General features: G+C 39.8%; 1 protein-coding gene across 1 annotated transcript in view; it reads right to left on the bottom strand.

Annotated features, from left to right (window-relative positions):
• Positions 1-550: 550 nt before the first annotated feature.
• LOC106496177 (glypican-5-like) overlaps positions 551-20070 on the bottom strand; it is a 408273-nt gene continuing 388753 nt past the window's right edge. The window contains exon 9 of the mRNA XM_067301964.1: positions 551-9264. Within this exon, the coding sequence (XP_067158065.1) occupies positions 9062-9264 (203 nt within the window). The 3' untranslated portion in view covers positions 551-9061. The remainder of the gene's footprint in view (positions 9265-20070) is intronic.

Here is a 20070-nt window from a genome sequence, read left to right as displayed (position 1 = left end):
GCAAAGGTCTCTGCTCTGTCACTTTATGAAATGATAGAGGCACAACCACAATAATCAGCATCTGATGGAAAAATACAGGATTAGTTTTTTTCCTCAAAGGAAGAGAAACCGCTAAGTCCATAACTGACAAGTGATGAAAACACTAAGCTAGCAGCAGAGAATTTCCATTTTCCAGTACCCTGGCCTATATGAAGACAGAAAGGTGATGTAATCCTAATCAAAACCAAGGGCAAGGCTTTTAATATGGCACACAGTTATTGCAAGACCTAGGTCAATGGAGAACTCGGATCTGATTGTTTATGTAGGAAGGAAAGTTTGATGAAAAACGTCCTACCTGTTGTGTGAAGGTTTGCTGGCATTTACCCAGGAGACCACCGCAAGTACTGCGTTCCTTTGATAATATCAAAAGCTCCCGGAAGAGCAGGTAGGCACCTTTATATCTCACTGTATTTATTGCAAGAAAGAAAAGAAGATCAAGAAAGTAGTTACACTGAAGAAATAGTCTTTCCTTAGCCAGACTATGACCAAAATATAAAGAGTTTCTTAGCAGTTCTCAAGTTCTGTATCCTTTATTTGAAGCACAATCTGAACAGGTTAAAATCTCTTTATTTGAGCTTTTATCAGCTTTGTAACTTACAACAAAGATGATGAAAAATATCCAGAAAAAGTTACAAAAATTCTAATAGAAGACAACAATTTCCTGCTACGAATTATTTATTTTTATTCCCATACATAGTTCACTGTCCTTTACAAAACACACTATTTATTTTCGCTTTTCAAAGTAGCCTTCTTCTTCATTGTTATGACAATGATTTCAGACTGTCTTTTAAAACTTGCTTTTATCAGAGTCATTGCTGAAAAAAACCTGAAGAAATTTGACAAATTTATTCAGTAAAATATAAGCAGAAATACTGCAAATAAAACAAGTGCTTGGGAAATAGAAATAATTATTAGAGCTTGAATACAGCTTTGGGCAAAACCAATCTATTTTGGAACCTAAAATGCCCATGATACGACTAATGTAAAATACAAATGTAAGCAGCCTATTAATTTCTGTAAAATAAAATAAAGAAGACCAGGAAACCCTAAACTAATTATTTAAAAATCTAAATGGCAAAGCAGTTACTTTACTGTATTTTCTACCCCAGTGTACTGTAAACATTCATACTGTATTAGTTTTGATATTAAAGCTCAGTAAATACAATAAATGGTTGTATGCTGCACGATTTAGTGTATTGGCTTCCATTTTTATTCAATACTATCCCATAAATGAGATACAATAAACATTTTATATAGTATTGCTGCTCTGGTAGCCTGCTCCAGTATGCAACTGCAATATGGTTTTGGGAATACGTTTCAGCTGTATTGTTCATCACTAACATGAAAGCACAAATACTCCAGTTAAATTCATTTTCTCGTTTTTAATGAAAGAACACCACCAAATGTCTTCCTGTTTCCTTCAGGTATTGCTTTATGAAACTTGTCTTTCTTACGGCTTTTGCCTGTACACGATTTGTTGTCTCTAAGCCATGAAGCTTTCTCAAAACCAAAAAAGAGCCAAAGGGTGGACATCCTCTTTCATGACAAGCAGACAGACTCTGCCTCTGTTACAACTGTGCACACCAAGAACAACTCCGGTCAGAGGAGTCTATGTCTGAGCTTTGTGAAGCCCAACATCCTGCTTTGGTTTCCTTCCAAATGTGGATGTTTATGTTTAATGGTGTTAAAAAAAAAAAAAAAAAAAAAAAAGCCTTCCTTCCATTCCTGCTCAGTAGGAAATTTAATTTCTTCTTCCTAGAAGAACATCACACTACAGTAACTCTTGAGTTTGCCACCACTACCCTAAAAAATGCCAAGCCATTTTATCTGAGACCGAATGCGAAGATAGACAAGCTTCAGCTGAAGCAGAATATGGCTGCTTGCCTTCTCCCTTGCTTAGGTTTCTGTGAAAACATCGAAGCCATCATCAGTTCTCGCCACTGAGTCTTGATTAGTTTCTGAGGCCAGTTTAAGACCTGGGTCCTACATTTTAACATGAAACCGAAAATCAAACTTGATGTGCCTCAAGGCCGGATCTATATCAACAAACCTTCTCTGAGAAAGACTTTCTGCCCTTAAAGGTATTCACAGGACGCACATTGCCTCGTAGCCCCAAATCCTACTAGTCACTTCTCTTGAAAAAGCCCCTGTCCTGCTCCTGGAAAGGGAAAATGCCAGAAGACTTGTGGCCTCCCATGTGTTGCACATTACCTTTAGAGGTATGCTGTTACTATATGATCAGTGGCACAGGCAGGATAAAACTGTTATGCAAATTTTCTAATCACTGCAGTTAGTCTTGATTTCTTGAACCTGCAAAAGATGGGAAGGAATTCATGGTTTTGGGCCAGAACCTATACTGGCGTAAATTTACATAGTTAAAGTGAAATCAAAGGAGCTGTACTGATTCATAGGAGCTGACGTTCTGTTGCAACATTTCATACCCAGAGAAAGCCTCAAAATCTCTTTGATTTGCTAAATTCATATATATGGAGGTTGTAAACATTGGATATTGGCATTCTTGCTGGAAAGTTTGTTTCAGATCTCCTTTTTAGAAGGATCAAATGATCTTCCTCAATAATACTGTGCATTTAAATAGAAAATTACTAGTTAGCTAAAATCTTACTTCTGCCATTGAAGCAGTCAGGTTTAATTTCCACAAATTTAACATAGCATCCTGGACACTCCAGCACAGCAATGCTTTTGACAGTCTGTGATAAGTAAAACTTCCTAACTGTATATGCAGATACAGAAATGTAAGAGGTACATTAGGATCTATATTCTTTATGTCTCATTCTCATTGCTTTCTCTGTCATTACAGAATAAACCAGACGACGAATCTGGTACTCAATTATGGAAAAGAGGTATCTGACTAATTCCTTTTTAAAGTGCATGAAAAATGTCAGTACCTATTCTAAGTATGGGAGCCAAAAAGCCCAGCCTACTTTATTAACCCAAAAGACACATGAAAACATGGTTTTGTATTCTTCTGAAAAGTAATTTTTATAACTGTGTATTTGCAAGGAATTCACAAAACTAGCAACATATTTATTTTTCAAATGAAATGTCCATAGCCTGTACAGTAATTCAAACAGGTGTTAATTAGGTGTATAGAAAGGCCACTGAGGATAATTTATATATCCCCCTGCAACAGAAAGAAAGCAAATAAATGTTAATTGCTTATATCATGCAACAAATGATTTTTTAGGATGGCACTAAATTAGCTGCAAATATTATAATTACAAAGCACTGGGTAATTTACTAAAGATTAATTGAAATGATTAAGTGCAAACTGCATAATTGTGCAAGGTAATATTAATGCCTTCTGCACAGAAATGAAGAAAACAGTGGCTCTTACTGGCTATTTAGTGAAGAACTTTATGCACCTCATGAAAGCATCAGTGGCATGTCTCTCGTGTGCACTTCTCTAAAAAAGATATTTTATGATTTTGGGGACAACTCATTGTAATGCTAATAGTAACCAGAATGTCTAAAACCGCCTATTTCAGGGATTGAGTCTGATCTCAATTACATGGGAGCAGCACAAAAATATTGTTCCATGGTCTGTGTTCAGTAGCCTTTTACAAGAGCTGTAGCAATTGCAGATATTTACTGTATAAGTATTTAAGCAACAGCACATGCAATTTGAATACATTCCTCATAATCAAAAAAAAAAAAAAAAAGGGAGGCATACCTTAGGCAAGAGTTGAAAACATCACTACAGAGCAATAGTTTTAATTCACCTTCCTGAATTCAGTGCAACAGTCTCTTGCATGTAGGCTTCATCTGGTGCTGTGCAGAGGTGGAAGGGGATGGTGATGAAGGGGGACAGGGGAAAAGGAACTGAAACATTGTTCTAGTCCAGGAGGGGTTTATTATCTAGCAGTATTCTCCATTTTAAATGCAAGATACTTTTCTGAAATTTATCCTCTCTAAACCAGAATGAATTATAAACGTGCTTTCTATCTTGGCCACTATTTATTTCTTTGGTGTCTTAATATATAATACAACTCAAGTGTAGCTATTTAGAGGGTGCCAGTGCAAACCAGAAGAGAATTCAGTACCGGGAACAATTCTGGACTTCTGGGCCAATGGGAGGAAGACATTACCACGTTCTTTTTGACTGAGGCATGTCACAGCTATAATGCCATCGAGTGACAGATCTTTCACTTTTCATAAACGCACATGCCATATGTCATTAAAAGAAATACTGTGAACAGTGAAATGCTATAAATGAAAATAAGTGGCTCAGATGCTTTTGGCTAGTTGTAACATTAGCACTTAGAATGCTAAAATGGTCAACATGCAAGATACATTTTAGGAAAACTCTTATTTGTACAGGCTGAAATGTACCCCCGTGCAGAGGCAGGCGGGCAGCAGGTACACCAGTTAACTCAAGCAGTGGGTAGGCCCTGTAGGGACTCTCAGTACAACACTGAAATCCCCTTGCTGCCATGCCAGTTATGAAATTTTGACTAATTTCAGACCTTAAATCTGTTTAATGTAAAGAGTTCAATACAGCCCCATAAGGATTTTCTGGAGTCTTGTTCTATTTGGTATATCACTTTAACGTGTGTTTCAGCTCCTTGCACTTGAATAGGTCTTGCTTTAAGCTAAGCATCTGCAGTGTTGAATAGGAATGGCTCAGTAAATCTGGGCAAAAAGGCTCATCTAACGTTAAAAAAAAAAGACTGTGGACAACATCCATTAGCACAATATTGAGAAGACCCACTCTGGATTAGAGAGTCAAATTTAAAATTATGGCACATGTGCAGTCTTGATAGCTGAAGGAAATGGGGATATATTAAATGCAGATCTGATTTAATGATCAAACAGATGTGAATCTCACAGCCAGATACCCATGCACACAGCCTCTGAAGCAAAAGCAGCGGGACATTATTATTTGCGTTGCCCTTATCAAGCTCTGACAGATATTTGTACCTCGAAAGGTTCATTACTGAGCAAGGGATCAGAACCACAATTGCCTAAGCAACGACAAAGTACCTGGTGTACCTGAAGACAGGGCATCGCATTAGCAAGATGCAAGCTAGAAAAAAAATGGAAGGTTGAAAATTAGAGGCCAGATTCTTTAGAACATCTATATTGCAAAGAAAGTGCAATTCAGAACAGGTGCCAGTAAAGTTGCCCTAAAATGCAGTCTCTGGATTTGCTTCTGCTCTTTGCCTGCCCAGGCTCCATGCATTGAACTGGAGTAGCCTAAAAGCTGCTTCCACATTCGCAGGGAGCAGCCGGCTCGGGGTCCCAGGTTGGCGTGCACTGGTTAGCTGCAGCCACACATGCTTCTCTCCAACCATGTTCGCTTTTCTCCCTGACACTTTCACTGCCAGGGAGGGGTCTAACGACACATGAACCTCTTGACTGGCCTGGTATAATGTGGAGCCCAAATAGCAGTGAAACACTAAAAAACAGCTGTACACCCACAGGATTTTGTCCCATTTGGTAAGACACCTGCATCGCTATCAAGAGAAAACTGTAGATTGATTTTACTTACAAATGTATGACAGCAGTTACTTTCCAACGCTGGCATTCACAAATGCTGGCACAGCAAACATCAAGGGAAAGTCACAGCAAAACAATAAACATTCAAAAAGCAGTGGCTAAATACAATTCATAATTGTTAGGCAAAGCTATAGCAATGCTCTTAAACTGGTGTGTTATTTTACATTGAGCTTACATAAACAAGTTAAAAAGTATTTTGAGATTAGACTTTTCTAATTACTGAGAATTACAATGTCCTTGATATCAAAATAAGGTTTTGTAAAATAGGCATTTTATTCATCTGAAAAGAAACACTTCCTCTATCTGACACAGCCAGTTGATTTGCCTTTGCTGGTATAAAGTTGTTTGATGGAAAAAAAATCTTTTTTTTAATACGTAAATGTAATCAATCCTGGAAAAAAACCCACATAAAACATTAGATAAAATATACTACATTGCCGCATCTATTTCTGATGCACAGTATGAACATGTTTCAAGCTGGTTTGACCAGTACTCTCCTTACAGTGTAGAAGGGAGTATATTAGTGTGAAAGGTATTAATAGCTGTTGAGTCTTCTGTAGCCTCTTCCCTTGTTTCGAAACAACCTGTGTCGATTAAAATATTGATTGAATCCAGTGAAACGAGTTGATGAATCTCTCTCACCCCACAGTTTGAACAGTATTATTTTAGTTTTGTTATAGCAACTTTAAAAGGGTTGTCCTATTTAGCACCAGAGATGAATGCTACATCATACAGGTATTTGCAAACCAAATCCAAAATTCAAATGCTTAATTCTTCAGATGCTCTTGTTTAGCAAGATTATGAGATTTAGCAACAAAAAAAATCCCCTGGGTGAGTTACTTCATACATGCTTAGCGCAAGGCTTCTGCAACTTCCTCTGCTACAGCTGAACACTAAGCTAACTGGATCACTGGTCTGAGCTCAGAGCACAAAGCCTATTACAGAAAAGACTTCAAAAAGACACACAGGTTCTAGGTATTTGATTTCCATCCCTGCAGGTGAGAAGAACTGAAAACTTCAAGCTGCACAGTTAAAATCTGGACGCTTCTGAGCTCAGCCCTGAAACCCTAGCTCTGTCCATAGGAGTCCTGATGGAGACCTGGGTGCGCAAATGCCGATATATTTGCCATCGTTTGATGACATGGCACCTCAAGCATAAGAATACTGAATTAGGGGTAGGTTCACAGGCAACAGAAATCTGGGAATTGCTTCAGTGAAGCCACAGGGATTTGCACTACCGGAGGAGCAGGGGACAAGTGCTAGCGCCAGATGCCCGTTTCTGCGTGTGCAGGAGACCAAGCGGCCCAGCAGCTGCCTTCCCAGCCGAGCCTTCAGGACTGCCGGCAGGTCTGGTGCCCTGCCGCAGCGCAGCTAGCAGGACGGGCGCCCCTCCTCAGGGGAAAGCGCGCTTCTCCAAAGGGCACTGAAAACGAATACAACAAGTGGCGGTTTTAATTACGTTTCAATAGGCTGGTGCGGCTCTCAAACTCTGGAAAATACAGGACAGGTTTTTATCCTTTTTGGAAAACTGATTTTCACTAATATTATGTGAAAGCTGTACTAAGCGATATTAATACCCTTACCGTTCTGTAAAATCAGAGTTCAAATACAGAATATTTCATGTTAGCATACATATCTTTTTCCATTTTATCTACTTGTTTCAACATTAAAATTCTGAATTCTGTTTTACAAAACTTAGCTATTTTCATTTTAGAGACACCCCCTTTGCAGCTGGATGTTTCAATGGTTCTGATTTTATGTGTGCAAACAATCTGAGAGCCCAAATTAAAAAAAAAAAGTCAAACTTCATCTCTACAAATATAATTAGACATGCTCACTAATACCAACTGAAAACATACAAGTAGAGTGAGACCTTGCCCACTTATTTTATGCTCTTGTTCTGTATTATTGCCCCTTTATATAGCGACACCCAGTAATATTGGCACATGGCACCTTCTTTGAGACAGGTTGTCTTTTATAATCAAAGTTGCTGATGAAATGCCTGAAGTTGATTAATAAGATAGAGGGTTCTTTTCTTGAGTTATGTCAGTGGATGCGTAACTCTAAGTATCAAAAGAGATGTTTTACAAAAAAAACCAAAGGCAAATGCTTTACATTAAATCTTATAAAACTGTACATAAAAAGTCTACAACATGAAAATGGCCATTAAACTGTTGTAATAGTTATGAAATGTAGTAAATATAACAATTCTAGTGTTTCTCATATTTATCATATTAATCACTGTATTCATACATTTTTGTGTTTGTATATATATATATTCAATGGCACTGTAAACATAGTTGTTGGAAAACACACATTAGGTCTTAACCCATTAGAAGTTATCATAGTACTTTTTCATTCAAAAAGTTAAAATGCATCAATGTAGCATTGATTTAAAAAAAACAGCCTTGTAATAAAATGCACATTTTGATATTTTCTAGGATAGAAATCAAGATGAGACAGAATAGAGAATGTTCTAGATTTCAGATTGTTTTACATTTATACCTATCATGATACAAAATGTTAAACATTAAATGTAATTAAATAATACACAATTTCTGAAACAGATTCAATTCAGAGATTCACAATGCACAAAATCTAATTTGTGTCTAACATGAATTCCCAATAATTTATATCTCTGGGACCTACGTGGAAAATTGAAGGCAGTTTCTCTTTAACATCAGATAGGCAAAGTAAATTTGAACTGATTAGCTTTTTTTTTTCTCCATACAGAACTGCATTCAACTGGATAAAACATTATTATGTTTATGTTTCCCATTGCTGGACATTCATCCAATAAACCTTGAGCATATGCTTAAGCATATGGTAATGGCATTTTTGGGGGCAGGGAAACTCATTCTCTATGTCCCTCAGTAAACCAAGTATTTCTAATTTTTTCCATGGTTAAGGCAACTATACTGATATATTAGACACACCATATGCTTTTATGTTGCTTTCTACAATCTAAACAGTAAGAGTGAAAAGAAGCTTCAAACATGCTCTGATCTTCTCGACCGCTTAGGAATTTCATCAAGCGGGTACAGAGTACTTAAACATGGTTTACTACTGTAGACACAGGTTATTAGCTGTTCACTAGAGAAATAACGTGTGTATTGCCTTGAATTGAAGACTAACCACTCATTTAATCAGAAAAAATAAAAAACCAAAACCAGCCAGTCAGATTATCCAGTGAACAAAACTGAGAAAAATGGTAACACGCACGTTTACAATTTCTGTGTTCTCCATTATTCCTACCCAATAACTTAAGCACCTCAGACCTTTGTCGTCATTCCCTTTGCATCTTAGGCGGGCTTGCCAAAGCCTGTCTTCAGACACTGTAAGCGATGATGCTTCCTATCTGCCCATCCCAGCATACTGTTTAATATTTATTCTAACATATCACATAAGCTAGAGAGCCATTTAACTTTGCTTTCGGTTGGGTAAGGCTGCAGGTATAAATGACAGTGAACAGAAATGTTTGCACAGTGGCTGCAATGCAGCGCGGCTACAGCGGACCGCGCCACAGGGCTGCTAGCGCCGCTAAAACGCAAAGTGAGGAGCTCGGGGCTGGGCTGCTCCCCTTCCCGGTTACAGTGTGTTTAGAGGATGACTTGACAGTGCTTGTGCTGGTTGTGGTGCCAATCTTTTTCACAGTTGGTTTTGGTTCGTTCCTGTTTTCTGGATGGGTTTTCTTGTCCTTGAGTACATCTGAAAACATGAAAGTAAATGTGAGATTAATCGCGCATCTTTTAAGTAGTGGCTTTAAATTCTGTCTATCGCTGGGAAATATTCTACGCTAGTCAGAATAACTGAACTATTGTATGGAGAGTGAGGGTGTTTTAGTTGCACCTAGCACCAACTGCTTTGCTCAACAGGTCTGCTCAGATTGACCTGCTCTACTTGTTAATGTAGATACAGCCAAAGACTAATAACATATATTCTGCACTGTGTGCTTGGTCTCAGAACCCGGCTTTCTCTCATGAAAACTACCTCCAGTTTCACCTGGAATGGGACCAGCTCACACTTTAAATCACAATGTTAGGAATGACTTGTTTTGTAACGTGCCCTAGTGAAACAGCGATCAAGTTTGTGAGCTGCTGCAGGAGGAGGCTGGAGAGTGGGCTGACTTCACCCAAGAGTCAGCTTCCTGGCTCCTTTTTGCTTTGCTGCCGCCCTTAACTTCAAAGCAACATGTGATCCTGGATATGGTAAAACAACCTGGCAAGACAGACTGCTAGCACAACGGAATAAATAGGTGTCTCATACACCTCGCTCATCTACATGGGCAAGAAAAGGGTTGACAAAGAGAAAATGCTTCATGTTTTGTTACACTGTTTTTCCTAGCAGGTACGAGGATTTTTCTGTTTTGGTTTGAAAGTGTGCAAGAATGTCATAGGGCTTTTTTTTGTCCCTCCAAACACATTTTGGGACTTTTTTTATATAAAGGACTAGATTCATAAGAAAGTGAGAAAGTGAATGTTTTTCTTGAAAAAAATTGGATTTTTAAAATGAGATAATGACTGATAGAGGTCTCCAGTTATCTTGACATTGCTAAGCTATATGTATGTGTTACTGAGATCATACTGCCCTTGCACCCTTTCATTGGCACTGGGAGAAAAATCATCATTTCATCTGATCATGGGATGGTGATTTTACAGTTAATCTGTAAAAGTACCCAAGTATCTGGAAAAAAACAAATGCCTACCTGGAAGAATTTATAAATTAGCAGTAATTGTTCAGGTCCAAGCTTAAAGGATTTTTTGTGGTATTAATGAATGCAATGCATATTTGCACAGAAAGCAAAAAGCACAGATTTGTAATGCAGATTAAACAACTGTCCAAACTTAAAATAAAAACTCTGAATCACAGAAGCAAGTTCCTGGCAAGAAACTGGAAAGATGGAAAGTATTCCAGAAATGTAAATGCAATCTGAGCTCATTGTCTGCATGTCAGTAGTTCTGAACAACCATCAATAAACTCACTTGATAATAAAAATGAGCTATTGTATTGCAAAAATACACATTGTTCTTTTGCCAGTATAAACTGTAAGAGAAATGCAAAGAATTTGTCCTTCTTTATCATAATATCAATATTAATCCCAGAGGAACCCATGATTCCTTGAACTGATTCAAGGCTGACTCTGCAGAGGAGGGACACTGGCTGCCAAGGTGGACACTGGGAAAAGCCTTGTCTGCCACTGCACTCAAAATTCACTCTGGCAAAACGCAGGCATCGTTCCTCTTCCATTACAACTTGCAATGGCGCTAACAGAAAGGAGCGGGGGAAAAGCAGGCTGTAAATGTTTAGAAGGTATCAGTATTCTGAGGACACTTAAAGAAAAATGGACAACCTTCACACTGTCATTAAAGCAAATTAAGAATAAATCATGGAAATAGGTGCGTTCTGACACTGCCTAGACTCCTTTCCATCACTGTCATTCTCCTTTTCGACTGCGGTAAAGGCACTATTTCTCTGCTGCCTCTTATATCATCCCAGCCTGCTGACTTCAGCTCTCTGGGGCCAGCTGATTAAATTAAGACCTCACTCAGGTAAATCTATTCCCCTCTTTCACTTGGCCATGCCCAGCATTGTAACTTGATTGGCCTCTATAAATTGGGCAGACTGAAATGTATTAATTCATTTATTTTCTTAATATTGACTTAACCAAAAATCTAAGGTAAGATTTAATGCTATCAGAGAGGCGGTTGGTTTTTAAAAGCTTTGCTCTCAGTGACTGCTTAATGCACTACATAACAAACGTTAAATAATACATTAGAAAAGTCTGCCTTTATCCTTTCGAGGGGAAGGACTAAAATTTGAATTTTCTTTCTGTCTTTATAGCAGAGTATTTTCTGATGCTATTCATGGCCGCTTCTAATCTGGGATTTAATTGTGCAAAATGGATAATTTATTTAAAAAGCTCTGTTTTTTCTCTTCTTAAAAATAATAAAAAAACCCAGTCCTAATCCAGTTCAAAAATTTTCAGTCCCATATTTATTTTTTAAGCTACAAATTTCAGCCTAACAATTTCATGTTTTATTCCGGTCTGCTGAGAGTTCCAGTTGCTTACTCACTCCACGGTTTTGGCTGACAGACTTAGAGTTAAATGAGTTTTTCTCTTAAATCTTTTCCTCAGAGTCAGGGATGATTATGTTCAGTCTACTACTGACATTCAAAAGCCAGAAAATAGTGAGTGTGCTAAAAAATGTGTCAGTGTGAAGACTAGCACAGAAATAAAACTCTAGTCTCAACAAAGCAGACCCCAGACGTTCGAAACCCATGAATGAAGCCCCCAAATCATGACTTCCGAAAAACAAACAACCCCACAACTTTGGTCTGTTCTAGTATTTACCGTGTGGGTTTTGAGGCTTTATGGTTCTCAGTTAAAAGCTTTCTCCATTGCTAGAAACTTTCTTCCCATCATCATTCCTTCTCCCCTTTACAGAAATGGAGAAGACCTCAGCTAACCTTAGGCTGATACACATAACGACCTCCGGACACTGGTGTATGAATGTTATTCTATGCTGTTTATTACCTGGTGTGATATATTCATTATTTCAGCATATTTTTCTATTTTTACTGAAAAGATCTGTGAAATACTGTATAGTGATGGTGAGACAGCCACCGTAATAGCTACTGTGCTCTTCCCTCATCCAGGATCCCCATGTGAATATTCAAATCTTGCCAAAAGGGATACTTGGAGTGGAGGGGAGCTGACCGTCGACGCTGTCGTGGGGTACAGCTTGGGGGGCTCTGGCTGAGGGCCAGGTTTGCCCGGGGCAGCGAAGGCGGCTCCCTCGGGCAAACCCGCCTGCCAGTGCAGAGTGCAGGTCAGTTGGTCCGGAGGATTGAGTCCACTTCCTTACCTGAACTTTCACCCCTGTTAACAGCTGCTAAATTCACATCCTGACAATATAAACAAAGCACGTAATGAAAATTGCTTGACCTCGATGTTTAGAGCATTTAGGATTATCTTCACCTCAGAGATCTAACCGCAGATTGCTACACAGTAATGCGTGCACCGCTCAGACGGCACTGAACTTCTCATAAATACTTACACGGATCAATACCATCCTTCGGAAAGACCAGCCTGGGTAAAAGGGAGAGTCAAACCTGTCACTGCCATCTAATTTAGGGACAGGAAACCTCTCTCTGGTGAGGGCTGAGCAAGCCTTTCAAACACTTTTGGTGAGTCGCACATTAAAGCACACCTTAATCTTAGACAATAACAATACAGGGGAAAACCAATGTGGTTATTATTTTTTAGGTTATTGTCAGGTTATCTGGCACAAATTCAAGTTATTTTGGCACCCCAGCTGTTAGTTCCCCCTCCCTAGCCTAAATGTTTCACAGTTTGCTGCCCTGGTACTGGTAGGGGTGAACAAAGATTGAATTATTTGCTGGTATATGTGCATGCTATTGCTCTCTAATGAACATAATCAGCAACATCTACTTAAACATCTGTTGCAGTTTTCTATTGTCTCACCAGGGGATGAACAAGCTAATTTACTTGACACAAAGCCCCTTTCCAATTTTGCCCTTCCCTTGACCTGACTTGAGCTCAGTCCTTTCTCTGTGATCGCAGATGCCCAGTGTGCTAGTCTTTCCCTACGAAGATTTGCGCGTGGCCATGAGCCCTCCTAGCTCCCAACAGAACAACGTACAGTGACGCCGGCTGAGGCTGGCTGCCACTGGTGCTGATAGTGATCGGCCATGGATCGTCACACCAGACAAGTGCACCAGCCCCACGAGGGGATTTTGAATAAAAACAACAGGGAGAGATTTGCCTGACTAGTCCTATAAATCCTAATTACAGGGGCCTCGTTTCTAGTGGAGTGGTGCACTGACATTGAATTCATGATCTTCAAACCCACAACAGAGGACAGATTTTGAACAAGTTTCCAAGGGTTTTATACTATGAGCTTCTAGGGAGAACTTTTAATGCAGGCACTCTTCGGGAGGGGACTGTTTATTTCTGCTTTCCCACATGGATTACACGAAGCCAGACCTGCCCGTTTCTCCCTAACCTTTTCATGCAAACACTGTGTTTTGAAATGACAAAATGTCAGCATCTACCCTGGTAAATTAATGCCTTGGTCTTGAATGCCTCATCATGGTTGCAATGACAGTCAGGCAACGTAGGTCTAAAGTGCATTGATCAGTACCTGCATTCACTCTCCACGTTGTAGCTCAGTCGCTTGATAAGTGTCACTTCAATCATAGGCTTGGTTTTGGCTCACAGCCTTGTGACAAAATTACGGCAAGGTGCAACTTGGTAGAACAGGCTCTTAAATTACAGTAGATGCCGCAGTGTTATTATTAGCTTTTTATCACCTCTGGTAGCAAAAGGTGAAATTACTTTTACATATTCAAAGGAAGGAGCTCTGAAATTGCAAAACAATGCCGTCACCACAAAACGTACCAACAATTTCCAAATAATCTGTTATGCTGACATTGAGACCCACACTAATTATCTCCAGTTATAGCTGCAGCAGGCAAATGGAAATAGGAACACTGGGAAACAGGAACACGAGAACTCCCAATGTGTGATGAATGCGTGATGCAATTCTCAAAATTGTGCTGTCTGTTATTGTCCACTCTACAATATTAGTCAGAAAAAAGGCAGGTTTAATATATCCCTTTTGGAGCTCACAGAAGAAGGGAGCTATTAACGTCTCTGTAACCTCCCACATACGTGATGTTCCACCCCTTTCTGTTTCAGCCTGAGAATACAGTTTCCATATAATCCTATTCCCCTACGGAAACTTGACCTTAGGATGCAAGAACCTTTAACCAGAAAAGAGAAGAACTACAGGAGTTGCAAACAAATAGTTCACTTTCCTCATGTAACCAGTGAGTTGCATTAGGTTTAGGCCAGCCTCTCCAGAAGACCTGCACAACAAGATTATGGGGGTTAACTGATTTGTTCTGTTTTGGACACCAGTTCTGTGATCAGTTAGGATCTTCCTGATGGTCTTTTTAAGAAACATGTGACTGGAAGAGAAGTTGGCCTTGGGAGGACAGCCATAGGCTAGGACTCGGATTAGCTATGTCCAGTTTCTAATGGTATAATAAACTCTCAGTGTGATCTTTGGCAGATCAATTCCTCTCTGTAAGACAGCAAGAGAACTACTTTATTTCTTGCATACTTTGTGAATTTGGAATGTAAATTCTTCAGGATCAGAACCATAGCCAATCTCCACAAGAAACAACATTGGCCCGAACTTTTAGGAACTGCTGTTATATAAAAAAGTCAAACGCAACAAAGAAAAGAATACAATACAGAAAAGTCAGCAACAACAGCAAGACAATTTGAGATGTCAGGTGCCTGGAAGCCATACTTAGATTAAATAGCAACTCTTTCCCTCATTCCCAAACAATCTGTGCTCCACATACATTCAAAAAAAATTGAATAACACATTATCTCAGATGTATTGATGCAAGAAAACCTGCCACTGTATTTGTTTGGCTTTTGATAAACAGCTGCCATAGCAAACCTTGCATGATTTTTATGAGCCACCATAAAATTCTATTAGTTTTGAGGGCCAAAATGTAAACCCACAGGTATAACTGCTGCAGCCCCTGCAATGGTAAATGTCAAGACAGAACAATCCGTCTTTTCCTTGGGAAGAAATAATCTAACCTAACAAAGCTTGTGTGATTCAGCAATCGTTCCATTAATCAGGCAGTCACCCGCGAGAAAAGGTTTCATCATTTTGTTTATATTAATACAGGACCTATTCAAATGCAGATGAGCTGAATGAAAGTATAGGCTTAAAACATGCCAAACATCTTTTACATTTCCTGGAAACATCTGTTTTTAGTCTAGTCCTAGGCACATGTTTGTGGTTGCATGTTTAAGCTTGTTTAGTTTGCCAGATACCTCGTACATACTGCTGCACAGCTGACATGATATCCTGAAACACAGCATGGAAGTATCTGTAAAACATGATGTTCCCCGTAAATCTGTTGAACTTTTGTTGTAACTTTCTTGTAACAAAAGAAACTAAAAAGCTCTGTGACACCTTCTGCCACCACTGTATGGTGCAATTAATTAGTTAAGTTTAGAAATTCTGTACATGCTTCACTGGTAATATCCAGAAGACTGAGAGCAATCCTGATACCGCATGCCCCACATGCTCAAAACTCCTATTAAACTTAATGGGAGTTTGGGGGGATGCGAGGAATGCAGGATTGACCTTTATGGTTAAAGACCAATGTGTGCTCTAGACTTCAAAGATGAGGTGCCCCTGCCAGTCTGGAGTGTGCAAGTGTTCAGCACGCCAAGCGCCGAAGGCATCTGCTAAATATCACGCCACAGCTCAAAGCTGTAATTAAGAGAAATATAAACTGGCTCAAGGAAGAAAAATATTAGTAATAATTGAAAATGCTTTGGCAGTTGCTTTTGTCCTGATGATCTCATTAATTTTGGTTACAGAAACAGTTCTCACACTGGCTGACGTGGGCATGCTTTGTTTGTGTTCTCATTCTACCCACATCTTTCCCAGTTAACTTTTATTGCTCAATACAAAGGTCAAATTGAAGGCTTAATTAAATTGTATATGGGGAAACTATAAACTTATTTTGGATGAGAGTACAAAAACATTTAAAGCCATCCCAACTCCTCTCCCCCAGACACTCCTTATTTTCTTGAGAAAAAAAGAGCACGTGTTGTTGGCACTCTTTCCCTTAAGGGGAAACTGCATCTTTTTTGCTTCAAAATTTACATGTTAGAAATACCCAGCCTTTTTATAAACTGCTAATTGTATTTGCAATTGGCATTTGTAAAGAGGATTTTAATTTAGCTCTGAAAAGACAAAGCTCCATTTTGTAAAAAAACAGGATATAATGTTACGCTAGCGTTAATGGAAGTTCAACTTAAAGCAAGGATTTGAACTTCATCTGCTTAACTTTAAACAAAGGCTGTATCTTCAAAACAAATACAATTACCCACCTGCTTGAAGTTTAGCATATGCCTGAATCCTCTCAGCCCTGAGGCCTAAAACGGAAAAGCAGCTTCTCTCTCTGCTAAAAAACCTCACAGGACATGTAAGCACCATTTAAGGTTTTTCTGTGTCATAAGAGGAGGAAAGAGTCGCATAGCTTGACAGGTCAGGTTTGAGTCTGCTACAACCTGTGCACCAGCAACACTGATCCACTAAGAAATTTATGTTTGTGTGCAACAATTTAGCTGCCCGAGTCAAACATTTTTGCACTACTGAGGTTTTCAAAACTCCTGTTCAGGGGCATAATTCTCTAGATGCTTCAGTTTCCATCACCCCAAACCCTACAAAGTTTACATTGCTACTCAGCCCTGCGGTCCTTGCAGCACCCTGAAGAAGGTGGAGGGAGGCCAGCAGGACTCCTACACCACTGCTAGACCTTGTCGGAGGCTTGCTGGATCCAAAACACCAAAAGGTAAGAGAGCCGACAGGCATCCCTCAGCTAGGGCTGTAGCTAAAATGCTCACCTACGACAGAAGGGGCCCAGGTTCAAATCCTTCCCTTGGATGATGCAGAAGGTGTGTCTGAGCCCAGGTCTCCCATGCCTTGCGGGACTGCCCTATCCAGGTAAGCAGAGATGGGTCTCTCTCAGACTGAAGCAGGGTCTGCAGTGTTGCTGTGCGCTCTAACTATCTGGCTCTGCAGTTCTTACTCACGTGAAGTGTTTCGTACAAACCAGGTGTGCTCTGGGGGGTGGGTGGAAGGACTAAGCCAGCTAAGAACAAGTCCGGGGGCTCGCAGGCTGGGTGGAGGGGCTTTGGAGCTCACTTCTTGTACAGAAAAGGACAACTCATTGCAAGTTCCAGTGCCAGACGAGATCAAACGTGCAGCCCTGCAGAAGGGGTAGGTGTGGAGCAGGCTAATTTTTTCAAGGCAATAATAGTTTTTAAAGACATTAGGCTCCATCTACCTTTAGAGTAAATTGGCCTAAAATACACCGGAAAGAATTACTCAGATCAAGTAACAGGGAGTCAACAAAAAGAGAAGGGGCAATAGAAATTGCTCTGTGCCACTGAGTCAGGTCTCTCCCGGACTCCACAAGGAGACTCCAGCCAAGGGCAGGAAGACACTGCTATCTGCTTGGAAGGCCAAGCTCTCAAATTTTAGGATAAGCAGATGTCTTATCTGAAAGGAATGGGCAGGGGAAAATAAACCACAGAAGAGTTCCTCTCCCATCAGAGACTCAGGGCAGAGCCCTTTTAGCTCACAGCTGCCTTTTTGAGGTGGGGTGGATTCAAGACAGACATTTCAAGCAGCCTGACCAAATCCCTGAATATAATAACCACAAACAAGGCATCAACGTCCAGCATGCAGGCACAGAAAAACAATCAAACACATTTCTAAAAGAGATCTGAAAAGCTCTTTCCATGCTGCAAACACGCTCTTCTCATCACTCCCCACTCTTTAAAGCCAGTTAAGTTCTACAGATTATTCCCATTACTCCCCAAGCAACTTGGGCAGGCATGATTCCTGCTGCAAGATTTTGAAGTCACCCGATCCTTATTTCCTTCATACTAACGATAGCAGCAATAAGAATTTAAAATGTTTCCTGTACTTCTGCTATTTCTTTAGCACAAATAGAACTTACATTAAAAATCTTTTAAAGAGATTCTAATATGATACAATCATGACTGATGTTTAATTATAGAATAAACATCGAAATCATATCAATCCGCATATCATCTGATTTCTTTTAACATAGGCGACGACAAAGATTAGCTATAATGTCAAAGGATAGTTCTGGCCTTCAGATAAATCAGCAGGAAACATTTGTTTATTGAATCTTTTCAGTATTTCATTTCAGTCAGGACCAAAAACAAAGGAAATTACGGCAAGATATTATCCTGGATTAATCATTTTAGACTTACTATCAGGAGCAGGAAGAGGAAAACATCACAGCATTAGACTTGCTTCAGCTCTGGTATGGAAAGTTTAAATTAGTCTTTTCTCCTGCTCTAGTCTGGCAAATATTCAGCATGCATATCCTCTATTTCACATTGCTAGGTTTATCCAGCCAACCAGAACCCCAGCTCTATCACAGCTGACAGTTATTGACGGAGAGGATGATTAGAGTCATCACTCCACTGAATATCTGTAGCAAGAAGAACATGTCACATGTAAAAATTCCAAAAGGCTTAAAAGCATTATCTTATTAATAGCGTGCAGGGAAACTGATGAACCCTTATCACATTCAGCAGGATGAGGAATACTCAAATCAACACAAATGTAAGAGAGATACACAACCGAGGGTAAAAAATAAACTTTCCTAATAAAATGTCTTATGAAATCAAGCACAATCCATTAGCATATACAGAAGACTATGTTCAGTCAGTGTTCAGGCTGTGCAGCAAATTAAGGGAAGGAAATGCACGTTCAGAGCAGGCAATGATTACATTCCCTACTTCCATTCGGGATGGGGGGAATCAGTCCTTCCACTTTACATGGGAGATATCCACCTCAAAAGCACAAGGTCAGAATTTAGCTAACACTGAGGTACGTGATAGACTGAGGGCTATAAATCTTTCCTCTCTCTTAGAGCAACAACATTGCTAAACTTTACATCAGTCAGCAGTGACAAAGTGGAGACTACTTGCTTCTTCCACGTAGCCATTTGGAAAAATCATTTTTGGTCATAAATCTTCACATCCGATAGCCACCCCTTGAGGTATTAACTCCATTTTGAGAGTGATGAAAAAGCCCTTTGGAGAGCGATGAATATTGCATTGAGACTCGAGGGCTGGCTTCTCTCTTTGTTGGTGTGCTCAGGCGTGACTGCACAGCTGGGACTAGTGATAAAAACCAGCACGGTGCCCAAAGCCTTCTCCCCACACCTGCAGCATCTCTCCAGTGGATCTTGCCCAGGGCTGAGGGTGGTGATGAGAAAATGTATTATATTTTAAGCAGGAAGAAGTTCAAGAGCATGAAAGCAGCAGGGTCTTTGCTGCAAGCAAGTGGAGAGCAGCAGGAGACTCCAAATCAGGAAATCGACTGAACTGTCCTACCTAGGTCAGCCAAGGCTCTAAATATAGTAAATCCATAAAAGACCATCTCTGCTTGTTTTGATGCACAGAACCAGCATAGATGTATGTAGAGCACTTCGTTAGGTGACTGAATATGTGGCTTGATTTGTGCGTGCTTCCATCCAGCCAAAGGAGCTTTGACAGGCACTCAGTCTTCTCTTTGAGATTTATCAGTTATTGCCAATTTCTTTCTGTCTTAAGAACTCCAGCAAAGGGAAAAACCTGCTGGAAGTTCATGAGAGCTGACACCATGTGCTGCAATGGATCTTTTGGCAATGCTGCAGCCTATTATGCAAATATGCATCAGTGGACTTTGTAAAACATAAATTATGTAAATGCCCATTTAGGGACTCTTCAAAATGCAGATTACTTGCCTGATGTTTGGAGACAATTAACATCTCTGATGTGAACCTGCACTCAGGGACTGCAATACTACAGCCTATGGCTGTCAAGGCCTAGAAAACCTTATTCTGCATGCAGATTCAATCTTG

The sequence above is a fragment of the Apteryx mantelli genome, chromosome 9 (assembly GCF_036417845.1).
Source record: "Apteryx mantelli isolate bAptMan1 chromosome 9, bAptMan1.hap1, whole genome shotgun sequence".
NCBI classification, from domain to species: Eukaryota; Metazoa; Chordata; class Aves; order Apterygiformes; family Apterygidae; genus Apteryx; species Apteryx mantelli.
The sequence above is the reverse complement of the archived record's forward strand: the minus strand, read 5'-3'. Positions and strand labels throughout refer to the sequence as shown.